This window comes from Mustela nigripes, chromosome 17 (assembly GCF_022355385.1).
Source record: "Mustela nigripes isolate SB6536 chromosome 17, MUSNIG.SB6536, whole genome shotgun sequence".
NCBI classification, from domain to species: Eukaryota; Metazoa; Chordata; class Mammalia; order Carnivora; family Mustelidae; genus Mustela; species Mustela nigripes.
In genome coordinates, this window is record NC_081573.1 from 14913652 (window position 1) to 14941179 (window position 27528).

Sequence of the window (27528 nt, forward strand, 5' to 3'; positions counted from 1 at the left end):
TAAAATAATAATAAAAAAAAAAAAAACCACTTTACAATGTAATACTTTGCAATTGTGGTAGATGGGAACTTATGTAGATGGTTGGGGTGGGGTATGGGGGGCTGTAGGTGGAAGGAGCCTGCTTTAAGAACCTTGACTCACGGTGGAAAAAAGAGGCAGTCTGCTGCAGAGAACAAGTGAGGACCATTGACTGTGCCTTGTTCATGCATGTGCACCTGAAAACTCAATGGGACACCTGACTGGCTCAGTCCGTAGAGTGGGTGACTCGAGCTCTGGGTCATGAGTTTGATGTCCACACGGGGTGTAGAGAGATTTTTTTTTTTAAGATTTTATTTATTGATTTGATAGGGAACAGAAGCAGTGGGAGAGGGAGAAGTAGGCTCCCCCCTACCCCCGGCCAAGCAGGGAGCCCAATGTGGGGCTCCATCCCGGGTGGCTTGGATCATGACCTGAGCCAAAGGCAGACGCTCAAGGACTGAGCCACCCAGGCGCCCCTGGTGTAGAGATTTCTTAAGCTCGGTTTGTTAAGCATCTGCCTTCTGCTTGGGTAATGATCCCAGCCAGGATCAAGCTCCTCATCAGGCTCTCTGCTCAGTGGGGAGTCTGCTTCTCCCTCTGCCCCTCACCCTGCTCTTGTGCTCTCTTTCTCTCAAATTTTTAAAAATCTTAGAAAGGGGGGCACCTGGGTGGTTCAGTGGGTTAAGCTTCTGCCTTTAGCTCAGATCATGATCTCAGGTTCCTGGGATCCAGCCCTGCATTGGGCTCTCTGCTCAGTGGGGAGCCTTCTTCCCCACCCCCCCACCCCGCCTCTCTCTCTGCGTACTTATGATCTCTGTCAAATAAAATCTTTATTTTTTTAAGATTTTATTTATTTATCTGACAGAGAAAGATCACAAGCAGACAGAGAGGAAGACAGAGAGAGAGAGGGAAGCAGGCTCCCTGCTGAGCAGAGAACCCGATGCGGGACTCGATCCCAGGACCCTGAGATCACGACCCGAGCCCAAGGCAGCGACCTAACCCACTGAGCCACCCAGGCGCCCCTGTCAAATAAAATCTTAAAAAAAAAAATCTCAGAAAAAACCCACTTTAATTTCTTGTGAAGCTTTTGAACTCGGATTACTCATATCTGAAGTCACATGGCATTTATGGAATGAAGAAACTGCTTCGCCACGGTATGTTTCAAACAACCTCTGGAAAGAAGAAACAAGAGTCACCTTACAGCCGTAAGCCTCTAAATCCTCTAGGATTTGTTTTCAAGCCAATCATGGGCATAAGAAAATACTCCAATTTTTGCCTCCCAGCGCCCAGTTTTCATCCCTTGTCAGCAGTTTTGAATCTCCTTCCAGATATCCTCTATGTATTCACTATATTCTATGCACAAACAGCCATATGTAACCATCTTTTTTACATCAACAGATCATGCTAAATGTACATCCTTCACTTCTCTTTGGGCACCTGGCTGGCTTAATTGGTTGAGAGCGTGACTTTGGATCTTGGGGTTGTGAGTTTGAGAAATTTAAAATTGTTCCTCTCGGGACGCCTGGGTGGCTCAGTTGGTTGGACGACTGCCTTCGGCTCAGGTCATGATCCTGGAGTCCCAGGATCGAGTCCCGCATCGGACTCCCAGCTCCATGGGGAGTCTGCTTCTCTCTCTGACCTTCTCCTCATTCATGCTCTCTCTCACTGTCTCTCTCTCAAGTAAATAAATAGAATCTTTTAAAATAATAATAAAAATAAAAAAATAAAATGAAATTGTTCCTCTCGTGTGTTGGCGTCTGCACATGGCTTCAGAGCTTCCCATTATATGGATAAGTAAAAACAGCTCTCTGTCGGTGTAAGTCACTGGGTCTTTTCCGAAAGAGCTTACCGTCTATGACACAAGAAGGCAAGGTATTTCTTAGAATCCCATTCGCCGGGAGGCCTCTGTTCACCTTGGTGCACTTCTCCCTAAAGAGCATGCTTAAGCAATCTTATGGCACTTTCAATGCTCTTGCGTTAACGGGCTTTTTCCAACATAGTTTTATTTTTTAAAGAAATTATTTTAAGAACGTGAACTTCAGAGTCACAGAAATCTCTTCTTCAGCACTCCTGAAGCCCAGATAACCTTGAGCTAATGACTTTCCCTCCCCCAAGCTCCAGTTTCCTCTGGGCAAAATAAAAAATAGTACGACCTCTTGTTGGTGTGAGAATTCAAACAGATTACACAGAGAGCGCGCAATGTTGGTTCCTCTATATTTTCATTGTCTTACAGGGGTAAACTCAGTACCGGAAAATGTTTTTCTTTTCCGTTAACAAGGTATAAGTGCATGTGACAAAATTGCAAGGTTGCAGTAATTCTGCCATTATATCTTTGAGCATTTCAGCTGTCTCCAATTTTTCCACCATTATAAAACAGCGCTGTGACGAAATGTCCCGCAGCAATAATGGGCCATGTTCCTACTGGGGCAAAAGGCACAGTGCTAAGCCGCGGTCTGCGGACCAGGAAGGGTATTTCCGGTTACCCTTAGTAAAGATGGCGGAAATACGGGCGTCGCCGCTATCAAGCTGCGGCGTCCGTGCCCTCGCCAAATATGGTGGCGTCGTGCCCGCCCACTTGGCTTCTTCCTGTCTCTGAGGTTAGTCCACCTAGCTACTAGTTTGCGATGGCGGCAGCCGTGGTGGTGTCTCGCAGTCTGCGGAGCCTGCTGATACGACGTGAGTCACCTCGACCTCTGGAAGTCCATTGCTCTGTAGTGCTGTCATAGCCACCTTAGGATGGGGAGGCCTGTCCCGGGACCCGGTCTGACCACCTTAACACTAGGGTGCATATGTTTCCAACCAAAGAACTCCCTAATTCTGTAAGCCTGTGTCATACATTTGGGTTGCTGACCGCTTAGTGTTCCCAGTGTGGGGTCAGTCCCATGATCAAGGGTCTGAAGGAGTCTTCACACTGAGGCCACTGATAAGTGCACTCATAATCTGAAAGCTTGTATCCCCACTAACCTAAGGTTTCTTAGGGACCTGCGTTCCCTAGTCTAACATCAGTGAGGGGAAATGTGTGTGCCTTCAGCTCTTGGAAGCACTGTGACCCCCTACCTGGGGTCATGAAGGGCTCTTCTTTCCTTTGTCTCCCCAGGAGTGATGGCTCCCACCCACCCGGGTCTCAGCCTTAGCCTTCGCCCCATGAGCTCTATTGCTCAAGATGTGGCCTCCACAGCAGCCCCTAGAGACGTGCCAGACCACAACTATGAGTCCCTTCGGGTGACAGCTGCTCAGAAACACATCCTGCATGTGCAGCTAAACCGGCCTGAGAAGAGGAATGCCATGAATAAAGCCTTCTGGAGGTAGGGCCTGCAGATCACGGAGGCCTGCCTGCAGGAGGAGGCAGGGGCTGAGAGAATGGGTAGGGGTGGAGTGTGGGGAGCAGATGACACGAGGGCAGAGGATACCCTTCCAAGACACAGCCTTTCTCTTCTTGTCCCTCCCAGAGAGATGGTGGAGTGCTTCAACAAGATAGCACAAGACCCCGACTGTCGGGCTGTGGTGATCTCTGGTGCAGGAAAATTGTTCACTGCAGGTACTGGGTACTCTCCACCCCCGCCTCTACTAGTCTCCCCTGCTTCTGGAAATAGAGCAATGCTTCTTAACTAGGGTTTCAACCAGCTTCTAACTTCCATTTTTATATATATATTTTTTAATTTTTTAATTTTTAATTTAAAACATTCAAGTACCAAAATGAGTCCAACAGAACATTGGTGGATGATGGACTTTGAAGTCTGATCCATAGCCTTGGCCAAGGCCCTTAACTTCTCAGTCTGTTTTTTTTTTTTTTAAAAACGATTTTATTTATTTGTTTGAGATAGAGAAGGCACAGAGGGAAGGAAGAAACAGCCTCTCCAGTGAGCAGAGAGCTCAAAGTGGGGCTCCATCATGACCCCAGATAAAGACAGACGCTTAACTGGCTGAGCCATCCAGGCGCCCCTGTTTTGTTTTATTTTTAAATGTTACTAAAGTGGGGCACCTGGGTGGCTCAGTGGGTTAAAGCCTCTGCCTTCGGCTCAGGTCATGATCTCAGGGTCCTGGGATCGAGCCCCGCATCGGGCTCTCTGCTCAGCGGGGAGCCTGCTTTCCCCTTTCTCTCTACCTGCCTCTCTGCCTACTTGTGATCTCTGTCTGTCAAATAAATAAAATTTTAAAAAGTAAATAAAATAAATGTCACTAAAGTGTACTAAAATAACATGCTTTCATATAATTACTCAACACACACAAACTGATTTCCAAGTACATGTCTGTTTGAACTTTTAATTGTCCCACAGGTCTGTTCTTCAGACTGGATCATTTCCATTTACCACGTTCACAGAATCCTTTGTCATCTCTATGCTGCTGGGAAGCCCATCTAGCGATTTTGAAAATTTTAGATACTGTAGTTTTTGTTTCTCAAATTTCCATTTGGTTCTTTTTTTGTATTTGCCATTTCTCTTCTGAAGTTCCATGGCTTGTTATGTATCACGAGCATATTTCTCTTTGCATCATTGTTCTAACCACCGCTTTAAAACTTTTGCCTCCTGATTCCAACATCTGGGTCACCTTGGGGTCAGTCTCGGTGCATTATCTTTTCTCTTGAAAGACTGAGCCTCATTCGTCTATTTGTTTGCATTTTGAATAAATTTGGACTGTATCCCAGTTATTAGGATATGGAAAGATGCTGTGGAAACTCTGGGTCCTGTGCTGTACCTCCAAAGAATGTTGAGTTTCCTGTTTTAGCAGCTTACTTGAAATCAGTTTTTTTTTTTTTAAGATTTTATTTACTTATTGGACAAACAGAGATCACAAGCAGGCAGAGAGGCAGGCAGAGAGAGGAGGTTGGGGGGAAGCAGGCTCCTTGCTGAGCAGAGAGCCCAACGTGGGGCTTGGTCCCAGGACCCTGGGATCATGACCCGACCCAAAGGCAGAGGCTCAACCCACTGCCATCCATACGCCACTCGAATCAGTTGTTTTTTTTTTTTTTTAAGATTTTATTTACTTATTTGACAGAGAAAGAGATCACAAGTAGGCAGAGAGGCAGACAGAGAGAGAAGGGGAAGCAGGCTCCCCACTGAGCAGAGAGCCCGATGCAGGGCTCGATCCCAGGACCCTGAGATCACGACCTGAGCTGAAGGCAGAGGCCTCAACCACTAAGCCACCCAGGCACCCTATCGAATCAGTTTTCAAATCTCTTGCTGGGCTGCATGCATGGTTCATGGGTTAACAAGATACTTGGGCAGAGGTTGTCCACAGAATTTGGGGCTTCTCCTCTCTGGCTCTCTCTTTTCTGGAATTTTCCCCTCACTTTCCAGCAGCAAGGGTCACCCTGGACTCTCTTTTCTGGTTCTTCAAACACAACTTCCAGCCTCCTCTCAATCTAGAAATTTTAAAAACAGCCAACTCACGGGACGCTTGGGTGGCACTGTCCATTAAAGGTCTGACTCTTGGTTTCAGCTCTGGTAGTGATCTCAGGGTCATAAGATTGAGTCCCATGCTGGGGCTCCAAGGTCCGTACAGAGTCTGCTTGAGATTTCTTTCTGCCTCTCTCTTTGCCCCTTGAGCTCATGTCCTTTCTCCAACCCCCCCAAGATAAATAAATGAATCTTTTTTTCTTAAGATTTTCTTCATTTATTTGCAAGAGAGAGTGAGCAAGAGAGAGCACCAGCTGGGGGAGAGCCAGAGGGAGAGGACTCACTGGTGACTGATGCAGCCCCAGGCCCTGGCGTCATGGAGGTTGCCAGCCCAGTGGGGAAGACACACAGTAAACAATCTGTTTCTGGTTGTTTCCCCTGTTAACTTCTTTATGTGTCCCATGTTTACTTTCTTTTTTTAAAGATTTTATTTATTTATTTCACAGACAGAGATCACAAGTACGCAGAGAGGCAGGCAGAGAGGCGGGGGGGTGGGGGAAGCAGGCTCCCCGCTGAGCAAAGAGCCTGATGTGGGGCTCTATCCCAGGACCCTGGGATCATGACCTGAGCTGAAGGCAGAAGCTTTAACCCACTTAGCCTTCCGTGTTTACTTTCTACCCCCTCTCCATTCTCGTTTTGTTGATTTTGTTCCTTTGTGCCAGAAACACTCCAGTGCTAGCCCCTTTCTGAGTGCCAGTTACCTAGAAAACGGGGCCCTGGTTCTCGGCCCTCGTCCTCATGGCACTTATGCCTGAGAAGCGAAAGATGAGGTTACAATGGTGGCAGTGCCAGGCCTGCGGCCCTCACCTTTCTAGCTCCCAGCTGACCATAGCTGTCTGGTTCCATTTCGAGCAGCAAGGCTCTCAAGGCCAGAAAGAAGAAACTCAATGTAATTAGTAGTTCCAACGATAGAACGGAACCATTAATTAAGGGGAAAAAAAAAAAGAGAGGGAAGTATCCCACAGTTATTTAATATCTGCAGAGTGTCTGGACATGGTTCACATATTAATTAATTCTCCCCGGAGCCCTTCCAGACAAGTGCAATTATCATCCCCTATTTTATGTGTGAAGAAACTTGCCTGGTTCTCACAGATGGGAAATGGCAGAGCTGAGATTTTTTTTTTTTTTTTTTTTGGTGAGAGAGAGAGAGAGAATGCTGTGAGAAAAGAAGCGGGACAGAGGGAGTGAGAGAGAATTTCAAGCAGACTCCCCACTGAGCACAGAGCCTATGTGGGGCTTGATCTCACTACCCTGAGATCATGACCTGAGCTGAAATCAAGAGTCAGATGCTGGGCGCCTGGGTGGCTCAGTGGGTTAAGCCGCTGCCTTCGGCTCAGGTCATGATCTCAGGGTCCTGGGATCGAGTCCCGCATCGGGCTCTCTGCTCAGCAGGGAGCCTGCTTCCTCCTCTCTCTCTCTGCCTGCCTCTCTGCCTACTTGTAATCTCTCTCTGTCAAATAAATAAATAAATCTTTAAAAAAAAAAAAAAAAAGAGTCAGATGCTTAACCGACTGAGCCCTCCAAGTGCCCCTGAAATGTGTAGGACTTCTGTTGATGTAGCTGTTATTATTTAGAATAGTGACTAACAGGACTAGGATTATGAATGAGATCTGGAGCATTTAGAGGTTCCCAGGGGAGCCAGATGGGGGACTTTTTTTTTCTTTATTTATTTGAGAGAGATGGAGAGAAAGTGCACAAGCATGGGGGAGCGGCAGGCAGAGGGCAAAGCAGACTTCCTGCTGAGCAAGGAGCCCCACGTGGGGCTTGATCCCAGGACCCTGAGATCATGACCTGAGTGGAACGAAAGCAGAGAGATGCTTAACTGATGAAGCCACCCGAGCGCCCTGAAGTGAGCAGTTCTTACCTGGGAGAGAGGACACCTAGGACCACAGTCTGGTCCCTTATCTCAAGGGGTTGCAAAAACCGGGTGTGTACAGGAATGGGTAGGGTGGGTAAACCGGAAAAGCCAGTGAAAGGAGGTGTCGCAAGGTGCCTCACTGGGTTCTGGGAGCCCCACCACCACCGTGGGTTCCACTGAGTCACACAGGCTTCACAAACATGCTGTGGAAGCTGGCAGATGCTGGTGGGCTGATCCGGGTGGTTCTGGCCTCTGTTGAAATGGGGCGCATAGCAACAGTAACTGTGACGCCAGGACATGACAGGCATGGAGAGAAGGGCCTCTGGGGCTCTGTCTCCTCCAGTCCTTGCATTTCCATTGGCTCTCGGGAGGGTTTTGCCCTCATTTTCTGGAGAAGAAACTCAAGGCCCAGAGGATGAAGTGGCCTGGCCAAGGTTACACAGGGGAGTCCTGTCTTACTGATATTTACTTCATGGAAATTCAATTCTACCCTGAGCCAGAATTCCTCAGGTCTCTCATACTTAAACAAGCTGTGGAGGCCGGGAAGCCCCAGAGGACTGGGGTGTGGCCACATGTGGGAATGATTTTTCAGGTTTGCCAGATAGCATTGTTCAGAGGCAAAAGGATAAGAATGATTAACCCCAGGAGGAAGAAAATGGTGGATGATTCTGCTCAGAACCCTCTCATAGCAAGATCTCCCTCAGAGTAAAAGCCAAAGTCCACCCCCTGGAACATGAGGTCCCACACGGTCTGCCTGGTCATCTAGGTCCCCGCCTCCTCCGGGTTCCTCACACGGACCAGGGGCATTCCTACCACAGGGCCTTTGCACTGGTTCTTCCTGACATTTGGAACTCTCTGATCCCAGATATCCCTATAGCTCCCTCCCTCTCCTTCAGATCTTTACTCAAAACTCACTTTTTCAGGTGTGCCTGAGTGGCTCAGTCAGTTAAGCATCCAACTCTCAGATTTGGCTCAGGTCATGATCTCAGGGTTGTGAGATGGGGGCCCCCTCAATCAGGCACCATGATAAGTATGGAGCCTGCTTAAGATTCTCTCCCTCTCCCTCTGCCCCTCCACCTCCCATCCCACCCACCCCTGCTCATGCACACACTCTCTCTTTTTAAAAAGTCACTTTTTCAGGGAGATGGCCCCTGACCACCCCATTTATTATTATTTTTTTAAGATTGATTTATTTTAGAGAGAGAGCAAGGGGGAGGGGCAGAGGGAGAGATAGTCCCAAGCAGATTCCATGCTCAGCACCCAGCCCAGCGCAGGGTCATAAGACCCTGAGATCTTGACCTGAACCAAAACCATGAGTCAGTCCCTCAACTGCCTGAGCCCCCCCAAATGCCCTCCTGACCACCCCATTTAATACCGCAACAGCCATCGCTACACCTACACACCCCAACACACTCCACTCTGCTGTAATTTTCTTCCAGCACTTGTCACCACCAGACAAACACTAGGCTGTTTAGGGACTGGGGATGCAGTAGTGGACAGAGAGACAGAATTCCACTCCGATGATTATGAATCAGATCTGGAGCATTTAGAGGTATGGAGAGAGAGCACATGTTTAGAGATATTTAGAGCACATAGAGGTATTTTTAGAGAGAGCTCACATTCTAGAGGGGGAGACAGGCACTAAATGAGTTAAGCACACAATTAAATGATAAGGAGAGGGCAGTGACCAAGATAAGACACACAGGGAGATAGAAGGTGATGGGACTACTCCTTAGCCATGGTAGCCTGAGTGGGTCTCCCCAAGGAGGTGACCTTTGAGCTGTGTCCTGATGGATTCAGTCTTCTTTTTTTATTTTTTTAAGATTTTATTTATTTATTTGACAGATATATATATATTTATTTATTTGACAAGCAGGTGGGAGGAGGAGAGGGAAAAGCAGACTCCCCACTGAGCAGGGAGCCTGATGCAGGGCTTGAACCCAGGACCCTGAGATCATGACCTGAGCTGAAGGCAGACGCTTAACTGACTGAGCCCCCCAGGTGTCTCTGGAGTCAGTCTTCTGACCACCACTCGGGGAGGGACTGTTCTAGGCAGAGAGCTGTAGGTAGAAAAACAAAGCCCTGGGAAGGTACTGTGTGGTTGTGTTGGCACAGCAGTTGGAGGCCTGTGTGCCCAAAGCGACAGGCTGGGAATGGTGTTCATGAGGGCTGGTCAGGTTTTGGCACACATCTTGTATCTTCTTCCAAGTGAGTGAGATGGGAGGGAAGAGAAGGAGGCCCTGACATGCTCACCAGTTTGTTTGGCTGCGTATAGGGACCAGTCAGGGCAGGGCTGGGAGCAGGGAGACCACGGGAAACTATTTCAGCCAGAGTACAGATTCCTGGAGAATGATTCGTGGAGGAAAGGTTAGATTGGAGATCGTCTTGCAGTTGGAGCCCACAGAAATTGCTCCATCTCCAGTCTTCCTGACGAAATGTTACCACCATGGACTCATGCCCAGACACTTGTCTCCTCTGCCGCCTGGTGTGATGGTGAAAAGCATGACCTCTGGAGCCAGTGCATGGTTCTGGGCTTAAAGTCCCAGTGCCAGTGCTCCCAAGCCCGTGTGACCTTGTTGAGCAAATAACTTAAGCGTCACATGCCTCAGTTTACCCCCAGTAAAATGGAGATAGTAATAGGACCCACCTCCCAATAGGCCTATTGGGAGGATAAAGTGAGTAATGACCCTATAAATGTTAGCTTTTGTTTATTTCTCACCTCATATGCTATCCCTTGCTAGATCCTGCGTGAGCACCTTTCTCCACTGTGGTGGTTTGGGGGTTCAAATCTACTAAGTCTGAGTTCTGACCTCTAGTTGGGGCCATGGGGGTGGCAGGGGAAGGGGGTGCCTGGGAGGCTATGTGAACCTCCTCATGCCTCCCCACCAGGTATCGACCTTATGGACATGGCTTCGGAAATGCTTCAGCCCCAAGGAGATGACGTAGCCCGCACCAGCTGGTACCTCCGTAGCCTCATCAGCAAATACCAAGAGACTTTCAGTGTCATCGAGAAGGTTCTCTGGGGGGCTGTTGGGGCACAACCCCCCAGAACCCTGTCCATCCTTCCTGGACCAGCTCTGACCCCACCCTTCCTGCCCCCCACTTGCAGTGCCCAAAGCCTGTGATCGCCGCCATCCATGGGGCCTGTATTGGTGCAGGTGAGTCTGAGCAACCCACCACCCATCCGAGCACCCGGTGTAGCTGGGCGCCTGTCGGCTGACTGCTGCCTGTCCGCCTCAGCCAGGGACCTCTAGCCTCAAATCAGCTGCTAGTTAAACCCTGCCAAGAGGCACAACCCCATCATCTGGGAGGAGGGGCTGGTCCTTGTGGTTGGTCAATGCCCCTGACCTCCCCCGTGCAGGCGTGGACCTCATCACTGCTTGTGACATCCGGTACTGTGCCCAGGATGCTTTCTTCCAGGTGAAGGTGAGCCTTCCTCCTGCACTTCTTCCTCAGATCCTGCTTAGAGGTGGGCTGGTGGGGCCGGTGGGTGGGGGGAGGAGTAGAGCTGCAAAAGAACAGGTTAAGTGGGTGGGAGTGAGAGTAAGGGTGAGAAGCAAGGGCCTTGTGGAAGAGTTAGTCAGAACTGAGCCTTTAAAAGTAACACTTTGGGGGCGCCTGGGTGGCTCAGTGGGTTAAGCCACTGCCTTCGGCTCAGGTCATGATATCAGGGTCCTGGGATCGAGTCCCACATTGGGCTCTCTGCTCAGCAGGGAGCCTGCTTCCCACTCTCTCTCTCTCTCTGCCAGTCTCTCTACCTACCTGTGATCTCTCTCTGTCAAATAAATAAATAAAATCTTAAAAAAAAAAAAAAATCAAAAATAAATAAATAAATAAATAAATAAAAATAAAAAAATAAAAAAAATTTTAAAAAGTAACACTTTGGGCGTGCCTGTGGGGGGGCTCAGTTGGTTAGGCATCCAACTTGATTTTGGCTCAGGGTCATGAGGTTGAGCTCCATGCATCGGGCTCCACATTCAATGGGGGGGGAGTCTGCTTGGGATTCTCCCTCTCCCCATTGCATTCCCCCTGCTCTCTCTTTCTCAAATAAATAAACACATCTTTTAGGGGAAAAAAAAAAAAAGAAAGGCACTTTGGCCATGAAGGAAGGGAAGGGCAGGCCGTGCAGTCCACGTGGGGTTTGGAGTGAGTAAAGGTATGGGGATGAGGAGGAGGAAGTTGGGGTTGCTGCTGGGATCAGTGATGGGGAGGACCCAAGGCAGGATGGAGCCTGTAGAGGCAGTGGGGGTCAGACAGGGAGGGCTGGAGGGCTCCCTCAGGAGATGTGACTGACATCAAGGAGTTGGGAAGGCAGAGGAATTGGGAGGTGGGCTGTGTTCTGGGCGGAAGGATGACAATGAAATGGGGTGTTTGGGGGACAGTCTCTGAGGTGGGAGTGGGGTCGCTGCAGAAGATGCTGGATTTCTTTGGCACTGAGATTGCATGGCAGGAGGCAGTATGAGGCACAAATTGAACCCTCACATCATGGCTCCCCCCAGGAGGTGGACATAGGTTTGGCGGCTGACGTGGGAACGCTGCAGAGACTGCCCAAAGTCATCGGAAACCAGAGGTAGGTGGAGGAGCCAGGGAGGGGACTGCAGCGCATCTCCTGGATCCAGGATGACTGCGGTCCCCTGACCCGCCCTGCCCTCTTGCAGCCTGGTCAACGAGCTGGCCTTCACTTGCCGCAAGATGATGGCTGATGAGGCCCTGGGCAGTGGGCTGGTCAGGTAGGAGACACGGCCTGTGCTGTTCAGAGTTCAGGGTTAACCTGGGCTGGGCTTTTTGGGTCCCGGTGTACCCTCACAGGATTACATGGGGGCTGACTTTATCTGGGTGGTCAACTCTTAAAGCTGCAGTCCAGTGCTTTGCTCTGATTGGTTCATTTCACTGGGCGGTTTTCTGCTCTCTGCTGTGATTGGCCCCTTACTCATGGCGGGTGGTGAAACTCCTTGGGAGACGTATTCCCTTCATCCGCAGCCGGGTGTTCCCAGACGAGGTGCAGATGCTTGATGCGGCCTTCACCCTGGCGGCCGAGATTTCCACCAAGAGCCCCGTGGCGGTACAGAGCACCAAGATCAATCTGGTCTACTCCCGCAACCATTCGGTGGCCGATGGCCTCAATTACGCGGTAAGGCTTTGCGCCCACCCTATCACAGCCCTTCTCTGGTCCCAGAGCGACCAATTAGAGCCCAGCAACCCTCTGTAGGCCTTGTCCTCTGATTGGTGCGCTGCTTTCTCTTCCCTGTTTTTCATTGGCCTAGTCCCAACCTTTCCCCGCCCCTGCCATTGCTCTCCATTCTCTTCATCCAGGCCACCTGGAATATGAGCATGCTGCAAACCCAGGACATCGTTAAGTCTGTCCAGGCTGCAGTGGAGAAGCAGGAACTGAAGAACGTCACCTTCTCCAAGCTCTGAGAGCCACCGAGGCCCAGGGTCTGGCTGCCTCCCACCTCACGCCCATTTCCTCATCCCCCGAGAAGGAGAGTTAGTAAAGATGATCACCTGGTGCCTTCTCCCTTGATCTCCCAGTTTCTAACCTAACTCTGATTTCCTCATGCCCAGGGCCTTATCTTCACCCGAACAATAAAGCAACTTAACAATAAAGCAGCTTAAGGAAGCTGGTGTCTTCATTGAAAAGAGCAGAGGTAGAAAGGAGCTGCGACGTCCCTGGGGGTGTCCCAGGACCGCAGCTGCGCAGAAGGTTGGGGATGGAGATTTGACCAATGAGCACGGGAGCCGTGCAGGTGATGCCCATTCAGCACTGGCGGTGGACGGGCCAGGGCCTATAAAAAGTCTGGCAGCTGCCTCCCGGCCAGAAGGCTCCAGATGGTCTCCCTGCCTGCTCCAGGCGTGAGGGCGGTGTTCACCCTGCCTGGCACCCACTCATTGCACAGCCTGGTGGGAGCTGACGCCCGAGTCTGGCTGGAGTTCCGCTGCTACCCAGTCTTGGGCCAACTGCCTCATTTCTTTTTCTTTTCTTTTTTAAGTAGGCTCCAGGCTCAAGGTGGGGCTTGAACTCACCACCCTGAGATTAAGGGCTTACGTGCTCTACCAGCTGAGCCAGCCAGTCACCCCTGCCTCATGTCTTTAGACTTCAGGTTTTCATGTCCATATATAATCGGAACCTCCTGGGTTTATGTTTGGAATGCGTGCAAGAGGCCAAGGATTAATTTAGTGCCTTCTGTATGCCAAGTCCTGTTCTGCGCATTTATTATCTTAGTGATTCCTTTCCAGGCTTCTATGACGTTGATACTACTAGAATCCCCATTTTTCAGAAGGGCAAATGGGGAAATTGAGGCTAAGGTACTGAGCCAAGACGGAACAGTCAGGAGGCGGTCAAGGCAAGATTTGAACCCAGAACCTCTGGCTCTAGAAATTATGACCTAAACCACGATACTTACAATCTAATGTACATGGATTGGGCATGTAGTGGGCATGCAATAAGTGTAGTCCCTTTCCCAGTTCCTAGGGCTGTCCAGAGCACCCGTCCCTCCCCGCTTTCACTTCCTTCCTTTGCCCATCTGTCATGGGCCACTCCTGCAGCCTTGCCCTGCCCAGCCCTCCTGGTCGTACCCTCCCTCTGTTAACAAAGGCCTGGGCAGGATTTTATGGGCTCTGATAAGGCCCTGGCAGGGCCAAAGTTCACTAGCACTTTCCTTTGCAGAAAGACCTAAAGTGTAGCCCCCTCCCCCCAGCCGCCCCCACCTCCCAGCCTAGCTGAGAGGATCTGGGTTCTAGCTGGTGGCCAGGGAGGCTAACAACAGAAAGGACACAAGCGGCTGCCCTAGAAAAAGATGTGAGCCTCGGATGCCCAGAAGAGGAACCCATGGACCCTGCCCTGCCAGCCACTCCCTTTCCCTCAGGTATAAGAGCCACCCACCACCTGCTATCTGCCGACATTGCCCACTGCTGCATCTCTTCCGGGACGAGCCACCAGCCCAGCCTCTCAAGATGGCCTATGTCCCTGCACCTGGCTACCAGCCCACTTACAATCCGGTAAGATGGTGACCCAGGACCCAACCATGGGTCCCAGCATAGCTCCACCCTGAACCTCACACACCAATTTACTCTCACCCTGATCCTGAGAAGCCCCACCCCCACCCTGGGGTCTGACTTAGCCAATACTCACCCTGAAGCCTGATTGGCAGCCAACCTGACCCTCGGGCTATTTATGCGCATCCCTGACTCTTGGCTGTCTTCATCTTCAAGCTGACCCTTCACCCCGGCGTCTTCTCCCTTGATAATAAGAGTTGGGGGCTTCTCAATGAGGGGGAAAGGCTCACCAGTCCCTTTTCACAGACTCTGCCCTACAACAAGCCCATCCCAGGCGGTCTCAGTGTGGGAATGTCTGTGTACATCCAAGGAGTGGCCGGCGAGCACATGAAGAGGTAAGGCGTTCCCCCACTCCAGATAAGGCAGGGGGCAGTGGGCCACAAAGAGGGGCTCCCATCCCTAATGCAAGAGGCCTTCTTCCCTTCCTCCACCCTACTGGGGACGGCAGCTCTGGGCCACTGTATCTAGTGGCCAAAGACCAGCCTGAGCCTGGGACATCCAGGGCTTGGTGACCAGGAGCAGGGGAGCCTGGGGAGTGGGGGTGTGGGGGGAAGGGCGGTCAGGGAGAGCACCACCAGAAGCAGCCCAAGAGTTGGAACGTCAGATTGGAAATGATGGGTGTGATAGCACGAATTCAGATCAGAGCTCAGAGACGGCCAGTTGTGTGACTGCAATTGCGTGAGTGGGAAAACCTCTCTGTGCTTTCTTTTCCCGTATGTAAGATGGCACTATTTCAGGGATTCAATGTGTAAAACATGTAGAACTGGAAAGTAAGCATTAAAATGAAGTCTTAGCAATTTTTTTTTTATGGCCTTAAGGTGGTGATGACAATTGAACTGACCTCAAGGCACTGTTGGGGTTTTTGTTTTGTTTTCTTTTTTCTTGCTTTCTTTTTTTTTTTTTTTAAGATTTTATTTATTTATTTGAGAGAGAAAGATAGTGAGAGAGAGCACAAGCAGCGGGGTGGGGCAGTGGGAGAGGGAGAAGCAGACTCCCTGTGGAACAGGGAGCCTAATGCAGGGCCCAATCCCAGAACCCCAGAATCACGATCTGAGCCACAGGCTTACACTTAACGGACTGAGCCACCCAGGCTTCCTCTGGCACTGCCACTTCTTTATTCATTGTTTTTTTGCTTACTTAGGGCCCACTTTGTGCCCAGTCCTTGGGGACAGAGCAGTCACCAGGGCAAAGCTCTCTGCCCACATGGAGTTGACAACCTAGTAGAGAGGAGAGATGAAAGATAAAAATCAAATAGACAGGGTCCGGTGGTGCTAAGTGCTATGGAGACAAATAAATAGGGCAAGGAGATGGGGAATGGATGCAGGGGAGATAGGGGTATAGCACTGTCCCTTTAAATAGGGTAGACCGGAGGTGACTGGGTGGCTCAGTGGGTTGAGCCTCTGCCTTTGGCTCTGGTCAGGGTCCTGGGATGGAGCCCCGCATCTGGCTTTCTGCTCAGCGGGGAGCCTGCATCCCCACCCCCCCTGCCTACTCGTGATCTCTGTCAAATAAATAACAAATAAAATCTTTTTTAAATAAATAAGTAAGGTAGACGGGGGAAAGCCTCTCTGGGAAGCAAACACTTCAGCAAAGACCCAGAGGAGGGAGGGGAAGGAGTCTGGGAGTAGAGGCTGGTAGCAAGAACAGCCAGTGCAAAGGCCCTGAGGCAGGTATATATTTGCCTAGTTAGAATAACTTCAGGGTTGCTGGCCTGAGGGGAGGCATGGGTGGTGCTCAGATTTGGCTGTTCCTTAGGTCCCTCTAGCTACAAGTGGGGAGTGGCCTGTGGGGCAGGGTGGCAGCAGAGTGACCTGACCAGATACCTGTAGGGTTCCTAGGACCCCGTCTGGCTCATGGTGAATAGGGAAATGCAGGAGTCCCAGTTGTCAAGTTGGGAGAGGCTGAGGGGCAGTGGCCTGATAAGGAAAGGGAGAGAAGAAATATGCCTCCCAGACTTCAGGAGCACAGCCCACCCCCTCCTCTCTAGCATCAACAGGGCCTACCTGTGTTGCCTCTATTTTCCTGGTCCTCCCACCCCCGCTCCTGCCCAGTTCAGAGACCTGTTCAGGGACCTTGGAACACCACAGAGCAGAGAGGGCTTCCGGAGGAGGGCCCCATGGGCAGGCAGATGGGGCCAGGGGCATAGCCCTTCCTGTCCCGCCAGGTTCTCCGTGAACTTCGTGGCAGGGCCGCACGCGGGAGCAGACATTGCCTTGCACTTCAATCCCCGCTTTGATGGCTGGGACAAGGTGGTCTTCAACTCGCAGCAGGGCGGCAAGTGGGGCAGCGAGGAGAAGAAAAGGAGCATGCCCTTCCGCAAGGGCGCCGCCTTCGAGCTGGTGTTCATGGTCCTGGCGGAGCACTACAAGGTCCGAGCTTGGGATCGGGGGGCTCCCCTCCTCCCTCCTCCCCCCTCTTCTTCCACCTGCCCCTCCTCCTGCCACCCCTCCCTGCCTCTCTCAGGCTCCCTTCTTCCCAGCCCCTCTCCCCTCCCTTCTTCCCTTTCCTAACTCACTTTTTTCTTTTTCTTCTTTCCTGCCTATTAAAACATTTTTCTCCTTAAAAAAAATTATTTTTCCTCTTGTTTCTCATTCCTTTTCGTCCACGGCAGACCGCCTTCTAACGTTTCATGGGTCTCACCTTGTTCCTCCGTGTTTTTGCAAAATGCGTATTTTTGCTGTTTTTTAAAAAGAGTTTATTTATTTGAGAGAGAGAGCGAGCCATGTGAGCTGCAGGGAGGGGCAGAGGGAGAAGCAGGATCCCCGCTGAGCAAGGAGCCAGATGCCGGACTGAAACCCATGACCCTGGGATCCTGACCTTAGTCAGTCATCCAGGTGCCCCTGTTTTTGCTACTTTTAATTTTATTTTATTTATTTGACAGAGAGAGAGAATGGGAGGAGGAACAGAGGGAGAAGCAGACGCCCTGCCGAGCAAGGAGCCCCATGAGGGACTCCATCCTACCACCCCTGGGTTCATGGTCTGAGCCCAAGGCTGATGCTTAATGAACTGAGCCACCCAGGCGTCCCCATTTTTGCTATTTCTTCTGGCAAACTCTGAACGCAAACAGAAGGAAGCGAGGGGACAGCAACTCCCTGATCTCGTTGGCCAGCTCCGGTGGTCATGAACTCCCTGTCCTTCTACTGTCATCCTGCCTCACATTTCCCCTCTCAGAGGATTTAAGAGCAAATCCCAAGATACCATATCAGGTTATTGATAAATCTCTCGCTTTTCAGGAGCACCGTCATGATGTCATTACCACACGGAAAACACTGAGCATTCTTGGGGCGCCTGGCTCAGTGGGATACATCTCTGCCTTTGGCTCAGGTCATGATCTGAGGGCCCTGGGATCAAGCCTGGCATTGGGCTCTCTGCTCAGCGGGGAGCCTGCTTCCCCCTCTGCCTCTCTGCCTACTTCTGATCTCTCTCTCTCTGTCAAATAAGTAAATAAATAAAAATCTTTAAACCACTGAGCGTTCTTCCTCAGCGTCCCCATATCCAGTCAGCAGTCCGGTCATCTCATAAATACTTTAATATTTGTTGCTTTCTACACTGGGAATCCGGCTGCAGATAAGGCTCAATGTTGTGATCAATTACTGTTCTGCAAGCACTTTTTTAAAAAAAGATTTTATTTATTTGACAGAGAGATCACAAGTGGGCAGAGAGGCAGACAGAGAGAGAGGGGGAAGCAGGCTTCCCGCTGAGCAGATAGCCGGATGCGGGGCTCGATCCCAGGACCCTGAGACCACGACCTGAGCTGAAGCCAGAGGCTTAACCCACTGAACCACCCAGGCACCCCTGCAAGCATTTTTTTAATGTGTGATTGAAGTGTGACCAGGGTACAGAAGAGTGTAGGCCATGTGTACCCAGCTTGCTGGTTCTTTGCACAGAGAACACACCCCTGGAACCAGCATCTAAGTCTAGAAACAAGAGCCTTCCAGCCCCAGAAGCCCTTTCCTGTCCCTTCCAGTCCCCTTGTCCCCAGGGTTGGCCTTTATCCTGACTTCTCCCTGCTTGAATCTGTTTCTGTGTCTTTATTATTATTATTATTATTAATTTTATTTTACTTTCTGAAGTAGGCTCCACACCCACCGTGGAGTCCAGATGGGGCTTGAACAACTCTGAGATTGAGACGTGAGCTGAGAGGTGTCTGGGTGGCTCAGTTAGTTAAGCGTCAGCCTTTAGCTCAGATTGTAATCCCAGCGTCTTGGGATCAAGCCCCACATGCACTCCCTGCTTCTGCTTCTCCCTCTCCTCTGCCCCGCCCATGCGTTCTCTCACTCCCTCCTTCTCTCTCTCTTTTGCCCACATAAATAAATAAAATCTTTAAAAAAAAAAAAAAAGATATGATTAGGCAAGGCTCTAAAGAGGATTTCCAGGGGCGCCTGGGTGGCTCAGTGGGTTGAATCTCTGCCTTCGGCTCAGGTCATGGTCTCAGGGTCCTGGGATTGAGCCCTGCGTCGGAAGCCTGCTTCCCCCCCTCTCTCTCTCTGCCTGCCTCTCTGCCTACTTGAGAGCTCTCTCTGTCGAATAAATAAATCTTTAAAAAAATAAAATAAAGAGGATTTCCAGAACACCTTCGACATGCCTACCTGGGTTTTAATGTTCCCAGCAATCCCAGAGCTGGCCTCCATGTTACAGGTGGGGAAACAGAGGCCCAGGGAGGTGAAGTGACTTCCCTGAGGTCACACAGCCCACATGTCAGAGCTGGACTCAGCTCAAACTCATTTGATGCCAAAACCAGGACTCCGACTTGATCCTCTCCCAACTGCTACCCTGACTAAATTTTCTGTTCCTTCCGTCCGCCCATCTGTGAGCTGACTTTTGACCCTGGCTTGGCCTCTCACCTGTGGACTCCAGGATTCCCGACTCTGTGTCTCCCCAGGTCCCCTCCAAGACCAAAGTGCAAGTGAAAATGATCGCTGTTCCCTGCCTCCTGTGTCTGCCTTGCCAAAGTCATGGCTGCTGACTCTGACCTTACCCCTGTCCTCCAGGTGGTGGTAAATGGAAATCCCTTCTACCAGTTTGGGCACCGGCTCCCTCTACAGATGGTCACGCACCTGCAGGTGGATGGGGACCTGGAGCTTCAATCCATCAACTTCATTGGCGGCAACCCGCCCCCAGGCCAGGTGCGTGATGGCTCCCTCTCTTACGCACAGGCTTCATTCCTTAATCCAGTCCCACGTTCCTCTGTGTCCAGAACTCCTGCTCTGTGCTGGCCCCTTTGCTGGCTGGGCCACAGACCGCGCAGGCGCCCTACTCCATCCACTGGAAAGACTATTCACCAGATGGCCTCGGCTGCATGTGGTTAGGGCTGGGGCGGTGGGCGGATGGAGGCGGGGGATCGGTCTGGGGACAGACTGGAGGTTTGAAAGAGTGCAAGGGAAGGGCTTCCTGGAGGAGGAGGAAGCACGGAAGCTGAGTCACAAAGCCAAGATAAGGGACAAAAGCCACAGGAACTGCCTGCCAGTTAAGTTCACAAGCAGCTAGCTGCCTAACAGGGCTAGTCACGGAGAATCTCACTTCCAGTGGCAGTGAGCTGCTGGTCCACACCCGCGGGAAGAGCCTTCCAGAGAAAGGCACACAACAGCAACTGCTGTCGAGGCTTGGGACCGACCCACACTCCCCTGGAAATGACCAAGAGCAGAAACACATTCGGCCACCTAGAAACCCCACTCCCAGGGCCACTGTGAACAAAAGGCCACCAAAACAGCCACAGAGCCCTCAGAGAAGCCCAAACTCCAGACTCCCACCATGGCCTTCAGAGTGGGGGCGCTGCACTCCCTGACCTGTAAGGCTCCCCAACCTCCAGGCTCCGATGATCCTCAGGCCCACTGGACAGATGTGGGAACTGAGGCACAGACAACTTCAATAACTGGCTACAGTCACGGAGCTGGGAAGTGACAGAGCCACGGATGAAATGCAGGCGGGGGAGGGGGGGAGGTTCTGTGCCAGGGGGGTTGGGGGGATCCTTCTGCCCCCTGATGAGGGTACGACGAAAATGTCTTCACCTGTGAGGTGGCCATGGGCCTCCGGGTGTTCATTTTACTGTCATCCCTCATCCACACATTTGAACAAGAAAAACGACAATAAGGCTATTTGGGAAGTCCCTTTGGAATCGCTGACTTAAAATGGAAGCCAAGGCAAAAAGGAGTTCATTGAAAAGAGGAGGGAACAGAGAGAACAAGTGGATATATGTTATGGGGGGGGTGGTTTCCGGCCCACACCTGTCATGATGGTCTCACCATCTTGAGACCGAGAGAGAGACAGAGACAGGGAGAGGCAGAGAAACAGAAACAGAGACACATGCACACTGAGAGAGCCTGAGGCGGACCTGGGAGAAGCAGGACTCCTCACCGCCCCATCGCTGGGCACTGAGAGTGAAGGGCAAATCCTGCCCAGGGGTGAGGTGAACGGGGGGGGGGGTATCAGTGGTGTGGGCTGGGAAGACGTTCTGAGGAGCCTACACTTAGTGGAAGCTTCCAGGCTGAGGCGGATGAGGGCTCCTGGGCAGGACAAAGCGGGATAAGGGAGGCAAATAGAATTTACCAGGTCTGCCCTAAAGGGCCAAAGTGAGTGTTCCTGCTCACTGGAGTTCCCTAAGCACAGCACGTTCCTCTCCATTCATAAGCCACCTGGTGCTCCTCTTTGACCCCAGAGTTCCCTCAGAGGGGGGTGGTGGGGCTGTCCTGGGCAGACATCCTTGACACCCTTCTGGCCCCAGTCTGGTCTCCCTCATAGCCAGCCTCCCTTCACACATTGCCTCTGTGTCCACAGAAACCCATGGGAACTCCAGCGTACCCAGTAAGTACCTACTGATGGGCAGTGGGTTTCTCCTCTTGGTGGGGGTTTGGTGACGTGAGGAGGTCTTGGGGCAGCTGAAGGACCCCCAGTCCCCTTCACCATTCTTGCCTTCCATCTGTCTGTGTAGGGTCCTGGATATACCCACCAACAGCCAAGTCAGCTGCCTTTAAGTGGGAAGGTTGTGGGGCCATTTGCAGGGGGGCGGGTGGAGAGAAGTAGAGGGGTGTCAGTCGTACCCATCCAGTACCCAGAGACATGCCTGCATGTACTCAGTGGGCCGTAAATATTTGTGGAACGCCATAGAATAATCTCTCCCCTTCCTCACTTCACAGACCATGGAAGGACCGCCAATCTTCAACCCGGTAAAGTGTCCTGTGGGAGTTTCGGCCTCTGTGGTGGGCAGTTTGTGGGCAAGCAGGTGGTGGGTAGGGGGCCCTGACCCCTGGTGGCCCCGAGAGCATGGGAAATCGAGTGGACAGAGGGTGTTGGATTGGGAGGTAGGGAGAGGCGTGGAGTTGGTGGCCAGAGTGGAGAGGGGATGGGGGCTGGGGACTCTTCCTGGGAGTGGACACCCTTCTCTGTTAATCTGTCCCTGACTGGCTTCTGGTGATCTGAGAGATGATAGGACCTCATGGTCTCCTCCCACAGCCTGTGCCATTTAGGAAGAACTTGCAAGGAGGGCTTACAGCCCGAAGAACCATCATAATCAAGGGTTCCATACCCCCCATGGGCAAGAGGTATACAATCTAGACTGTGGTGGGAATCCTCAGTCCCCTTCCTCCCTCAGACCCAGGAGTCGGGACCACGGTCCCCTTCTCTCTCAGAGAACCAGGCACTGGCCCCCATCTGACTCCTGTCTCCTTCCCTCTCTGCCTTCAGCTTTGTCATCAACTTCATGGTGGGATCCTCAGGGGATCTGGCTCTGCACATTAACCCTCGCCTGACTGAGGGTCTCGTGGTTCGGAACAGCTATCTGAATGGTTCCTGGGGTTCGGAGGACAAGAAGATCTCCTACAACCCCTTTGGTCCTGGGCAATTCTTTGATGTGAGTCTGGGGTCCCCTTCCTACCACCCCCCTTCCCTCCAAAGCTTCTGCCCTGGCCCCAGCCTCAAGCCTGCCTTCTCCCTGCAGCTGTCCATCCGCTGTGGCCTGGATCGTTTCAAGGTTTATGCCAATGGCCAGCACCTCTTTGACTTTTCCCATCGCCTTTTGGCCTTCCAGAATGTGGATGTGCTGGAGATCAAGGGTGACATCACCTTGTCCTATGTCCAAGTCTGATCTATTCCCTGGGGCCATAACCCCTGGGAACACAGAGGAAAAGATCCCACAGGACTCCCTTCTAAACCCCTAATAAAATGCCTGTGGGTGTCTCATGGAGTCCATGACTCCATTTACCTCCCTCACTGTTCCTTGCTTCCTTGATTCAATCATACACCGTCTGTTCATCCATCTCAACATCCATCAGTCTTTCCAAACATCCATCCGTCTAAACATCCAACCAGGGGCACCTGGCCAGCTCAGTTGGTGGAGCATGCAACCCTTGATGTCATGGTTGTGAATTTGAGCCCCACATCGGGTGTAGAGATTACTTAAAATTTTTTTTTTAATCTACAATATAAAAAATTGTTAAAAAATGAACATCCGTGGGCGCCTGGGTGGCTCAGTGGGTTAAAGCCTCTGCCTTCAGCTCAAAACATGATCCCAGGGTCCTGGGATGAAGTCCCGCATCGGGCTCTTTGCTTGGCAGGGAGCCTGCTTCCCCTCCTCTCTCTCTGCCTGTCTCTCTCTCTCTGCCTACTTGTGTTATCTGTCTGTCAAATAAATAAATAAATATCTTAAAAATAAATAAATAAATAAATAAAATCTTAAAAATAAATAAAGTTGACTTGATAAGATGTATATTGTAATTCCTAGAATGACTACTTAAAAAACAGCTTTCAGGGGCACCTGGGTGGCTCAGTGGGTTGGGGCCTCTGCCTTCAGCTCAGGTCATGATCCCAGGATCCTGGGATCAAGCCCCACATCGGGCTCTCTGCTCGGCAGGGAGCCTGCTTCCTCCTCTCTCTCTGCCTGCCTCTCTGCCTGATTGTAATCGCTGTCTGTCAAATAAATAAATAAAATATTTTTTAAAAAACAGCTTTCAAAAAATGCTGCTAAAAAAAATTAGTAGAGGAATTTAAACAATTCGTTAAAATTATTTAGCACAAAAGGTGGTGGTGAAGTGTGCCTGGGTGGCTCAGTTGGTTAAGCAACTGCCTTTGGCTCAGGTCACAGTCCCAGAGTCCTGGAATCGAGTCCTGCATCGGGCTCCCAGCTCCCTGGGGAGTCTGCTTCTCCCTCTGACCTTCTTGCCTCTCATGCTCTCTCTCACTGTTTCTCTCTCAAATAAATAAATAACATCTTAAAAAAAAAAAAAAGGTAGTGAAGAATTAACAGAAAGTAAAAACAAATAGCAAACAAGGTAGCCAGAAAGGCAATTTTATCAATGATTACATCAAGTGTAAATGAAATAAACCTTCCAATCAAAAGGCATAGACTGCTGTCATGGTCAGCCTGGAAGTGGCCTCTAATGGTGTTCACACCCTTCTGAACTCCCCTCCCAACCTGGGCTGGTGTGTGTGTGACTGAGAATATGGCAGAAAGCTAGGTTCTAAGAGACCCTTCCACTCCTCTCACTCCTGGATTGCTCCTTTAGGAGGAGTCAGGCACTCCTTGAACAGTTTGTTCCACATGCAATCGCCCATATGACCAGAAACTGGAAACTGTTGCCAGCAGCCCTGTGTGTGTGCGTGCGTGCGTGTGTGTGTGTGTGTGTGTGTGTGGCGTGCACCTCCCCAGAAGAGGCTGCTCTGTTCCAAGTCAAGCCTTCAGCCCAGAGGTTGCAAACCTTTTCTGTAGTGGTCCCCTGGTGAGTATGTTAGGCACTGGGGATTATCTGGTACCTGCCACAGCTGCTGAACTCCACTGACTAAGGACAAAACCAGCCCGTAGGCAGGACAGAAATGCAAGAGCCTGGCTGTGTTCCCATAAAACCTGAGTTATAGTGGCGCCTGGGTGGCTCACTGGGTTAAAGCCTCTGCCTTTGGCTCAGGTCATGATCCCAGGGTCCTGGGATCAAGCCCTGCATTAGGCTGTCTGCTCAGCGGGGAGACTGCTTCCTCCTCTCTCTCTCTGCCTCTCTCTCTCCCTACTTGTGATCTCTGTCAAATAAATAAATAAAATCTTAAAAACACACACACACACAAAAACCCGAGTTATGGACATTGAGGTTTGAATTCCATAAAATTTTTAGTGTGAGGAAATATTCTCCTTTTTATTATTTTTAGCTATTTAAAAATGGACAACCTATTCTTAGCCTGGGAGCCCTACTCAGCTGGGCAATGGGTTTAGCCACAGCCAGAGTTTATGACATTTTCTTTCTTTCTTTCTTCCTTTCTCTTTCTTTCTCTCTCTCTCTCTTTCTTTCTTTCTTTCTTTTTTTCAGATTTTATTTATTTGACAGAGAAAGAGAGGGGGAGTGACAGGCAGAAAGGGAAGCAGACTCCTCACTGAGGAGAGAGCCCAACACAGGACTCAACTCCAGGACCTTAGGATGGTGACCTAAGCCAAAGGCAGATCCTTAAGCAGCTGAGCCACCCAGGCGTCCTCAAAAGCTTCCTTCTAATGACTGTAACTCCACAGACAGTTTGAACATAACTCTGTGGAAAAATCAGAGCCACAACCACCTGTGAAAGTCACTCCTGGATCCTAACTTCAGAAACTGTGTAAGATCATTAAAATGTTACAGTGCTAAGTTGTGGGGTAATTGATTATGAAGCAATCCATTAGTAACATACTGTCAGACTGAATTAGAGAGCAAGATCCAGTAAATGTTGTCTATAAAAGACACACTTTATTATTTTTTTTAATTTTAAAGAAGATTTTATTTATTTATTTGACAGAGAAAGGCATAGTGAGAGAGGGAACATAAGCGGGGGGAGTGGGAAAGGAGGAAGCACGCTTCCCAGCAAGCAGGGAGCCCGATGCAAGGCTCGATCCCAGGACTCTGGGATCTTGATGGAACTGAAGGCAGACGCTTAATGATTGAGCCATCCAGGCGCCCCAAAAGACACACTTTAGATCTTTGACACCAATAAGTTGAAAGTAAAAGAATGAGAAAAGATAGGTCACCGTGGAGGGTTCCAGCCGCAGTCCAACTGGTCCTCAGCTTGGAGTCGGCTTCAGATGCTCTCTCCCTCTCCCTCCCCCACTGCCTCTCTTTTAGCTCGAATATGGACTGGCACGCTCTCTCTCTCTATCAAATAAATAAATAATATTTTTTTAAAAATAAAAATAATAAATTGAGCTAGAGGCGTGCCTGACTGGCTCAGTGAGTAGCGCATGTAACTCTTGATCTCAGGGTCATGAGTTCAAGCCCCATATTGGGCAAGGAGCCTGCTTGAAGAAATTGTACTAGAGACAAAGAGGACATTTCATAGTGATAAAAGGGACAACACATCAGATATATACACACATACATATATGGCAAATATATGTATCAAATAAAAATGTATACTAATGACAGACCCCAAAATACATGACAAATAGACCACTGAACAATTACAAGTTGCAACATCCCTCTCTCTAATTGACAGAACAACCAGACAGAAATTCGTAAGGATGGAAAAGACATAGACGTGATCAACCAGTCTGAACTACCAGGTAACTTTCCACCTAACAAAAGCAGAACACACACTATTGTCAAGTACATTTGGAAAATTCTCCACATTAGATCATAAAATAAGGCCATAAAATAAGTCATAATAAATTTACACAAATTGAAATCAAACCAAGTATATTCTCCAAGCTTAATGGAATTGAGTTGGAAACCAACCATTAAAAAAAATTAGGAAATCTACAAATATGTGGAAATTAAACAATAGCCTTCTAGATGGCCGATATGTCAAAAAAAAAAACAAAAACAAAAAACAAAACAAAACAAAAAAACCAGTGGTAGGGTGCCTGGGTGGCTCAGTGGGTTATGCAACTGATTTTTGATTTCAGCTCGGGTCTTGATAGGGCTCTGAGTTCAAAACAGCATTGGGCTCCACAACAGTAGTGGAGCCTACTTTAAAAAAAAAAAATCTGTTGAAGATTCATAAAATAAAAATTTTTTGAAACTGAAGAGGGATGGATCACACCATCTAATCCAAGGACCCCCACCACCTTTAAATGCCAATGACTGCTCTCTTTTTCCACTGTATACGTTTGAAATTTGTTCCACACATATGTGTTATCTCTACACAGATTTTTGTGCTTTTTATTCTTTGAAATTGATTTTTATTCACATACCTAAGTGGGCCTTCGCAGAAGAGTCAGGAATTTTTGTTAATTACAAGTACTTGACATGTCAATAAAAATAAATACTAAGTCATTCAACAATGAGCCCCAGGGAACTAGGGAATTCAGATTTCGTCGCTCTGCAACTGCGAGAGGGGACCCTTCCTTACGCAGGCCACCCAGGGTTAAGGTCTCAAGGGCTCGATAGTGGGGTGATTTACCCCCAAAGGATCTTGAGGGGCAGAAAATGGGTCCTTAAAAGGCTCAGACTCTATCTTCTGCTTCATGTGAGGTCGGGAGCAGTCTGAACTTAACTGCGCATATGCTTGTGAGAACAACACTTGTGAAGACAGCACGGACCGAGCAGGCCAGGAAGTGGGAGGCCTGTCACCCTTGGCGCGGGCTCCGGACTGTCCCGAGCTCGGAACCCTAGGCCAACATCCCGCGCTGGAACGCAGTATGCTGGGCCAGAGCGAGGGGCAAGGCCGCAGCAGAGTGGAGACCCAGACAGCCCAACGACTAGAAAACCACCACCTAGCGGCGGGGGCAACTGGGCGACTGTGTGAGGACGCAAACTACCCCGACCCCACCCAGTTGCTACTCGGGCAGGGAGTCCGTGGCCGGCGGCCGGCGCGGTTCAGGAGCCCAGGTGGAAGAAGTGTGGGAATGGGGCGCATGCCCGCAGCGGGGACCCAGAAGCCCGATCGTCCTGTCCCTTGTCCGGTCCGCGGGGAGATGCCGCTCCAGTGCGCGTCTGCCCCGGGGCGCACGGGCGGGGTCCAGTCCCGAGTCTGGGACAGCTGGGAAGCCGGCGACGCCCGGTGCGCTGTGCGGCCCCACCCCGCGCCAGCCGACTCCCCGCACCCACACAGGTCCCAGGCCGCGTCGCCGCCAGCTCGGGCTCTTCATGGGACCAGGCGTGCGGAGACTCGCAACCCCTGTGTGCAGATGCACGCACACCGAGCCCCGTTGCTCCGCAGACTGGAGGCCAGGCGGAGCTTGCGCCCGCTCCGAACCCCATCGGGCCCCCCCACCCGCACTGCCCTGGGCTGCTCTGCCCAGCGCGGCTGGAAGACGAC

General features: G+C 50.5%; 2 protein-coding genes and 1 long non-coding RNA gene across 3 annotated transcripts; 2 read left to right on the plus strand and 1 right to left on the minus strand.

Moving 5' to 3' along the window:
- The first annotated feature begins 2584 nt into the window (after positions 1–2584).
- Positions 2585–12892, plus strand: ECH1 (enoyl-CoA hydratase 1). Its single transcript, XM_059381517.1, has 10 exons — positions 2585–2694; positions 3116–3323; positions 3468–3556; positions 10162–10286; positions 10382–10430; positions 10634–10698; positions 11772–11842; positions 11931–12002; positions 12253–12403; positions 12586–12892. Exons 1-10 carry the CDS (start codon positions 2643–2645, stop codon positions 12688–12690), a joined length of 987 nt encoding a protein of 328 aa, XP_059237500.1. The 5' UTR covers positions 2585–2642; the 3' UTR covers positions 12691–12892.
- LOC132004896 (uncharacterized) lies at positions 10709–19459 on the minus strand. Its single transcript, XR_009400673.1, has 4 exons — positions 19386–19459; positions 15396–15545; positions 14405–14511; positions 10709–10780 (listed from the first exon to the last, which is right to left on the minus strand). It is a non-coding gene; the product is annotated as an uncharacterized LOC132004896 (long non-coding RNA).
- LGALS4 (galectin 4) lies at positions 12990–22946 on the plus strand. The gene is made up of 9 exons (XM_059381516.1): positions 12990–14271; positions 14575–14663; positions 16493–16697; positions 19320–19454; positions 21103–21129; positions 21462–21491; positions 21778–21866; positions 22009–22174; positions 22262–22946. Exons 1-9 carry the CDS (start codon positions 14083–14085, stop codon positions 22406–22408), a joined length of 1077 nt encoding a protein of 358 aa, XP_059237499.1. The 5' UTR covers positions 12990–14082; the 3' UTR covers positions 22409–22946.
- The last annotated feature ends 4582 nt before the right edge of the window (positions 22947–27528 follow it).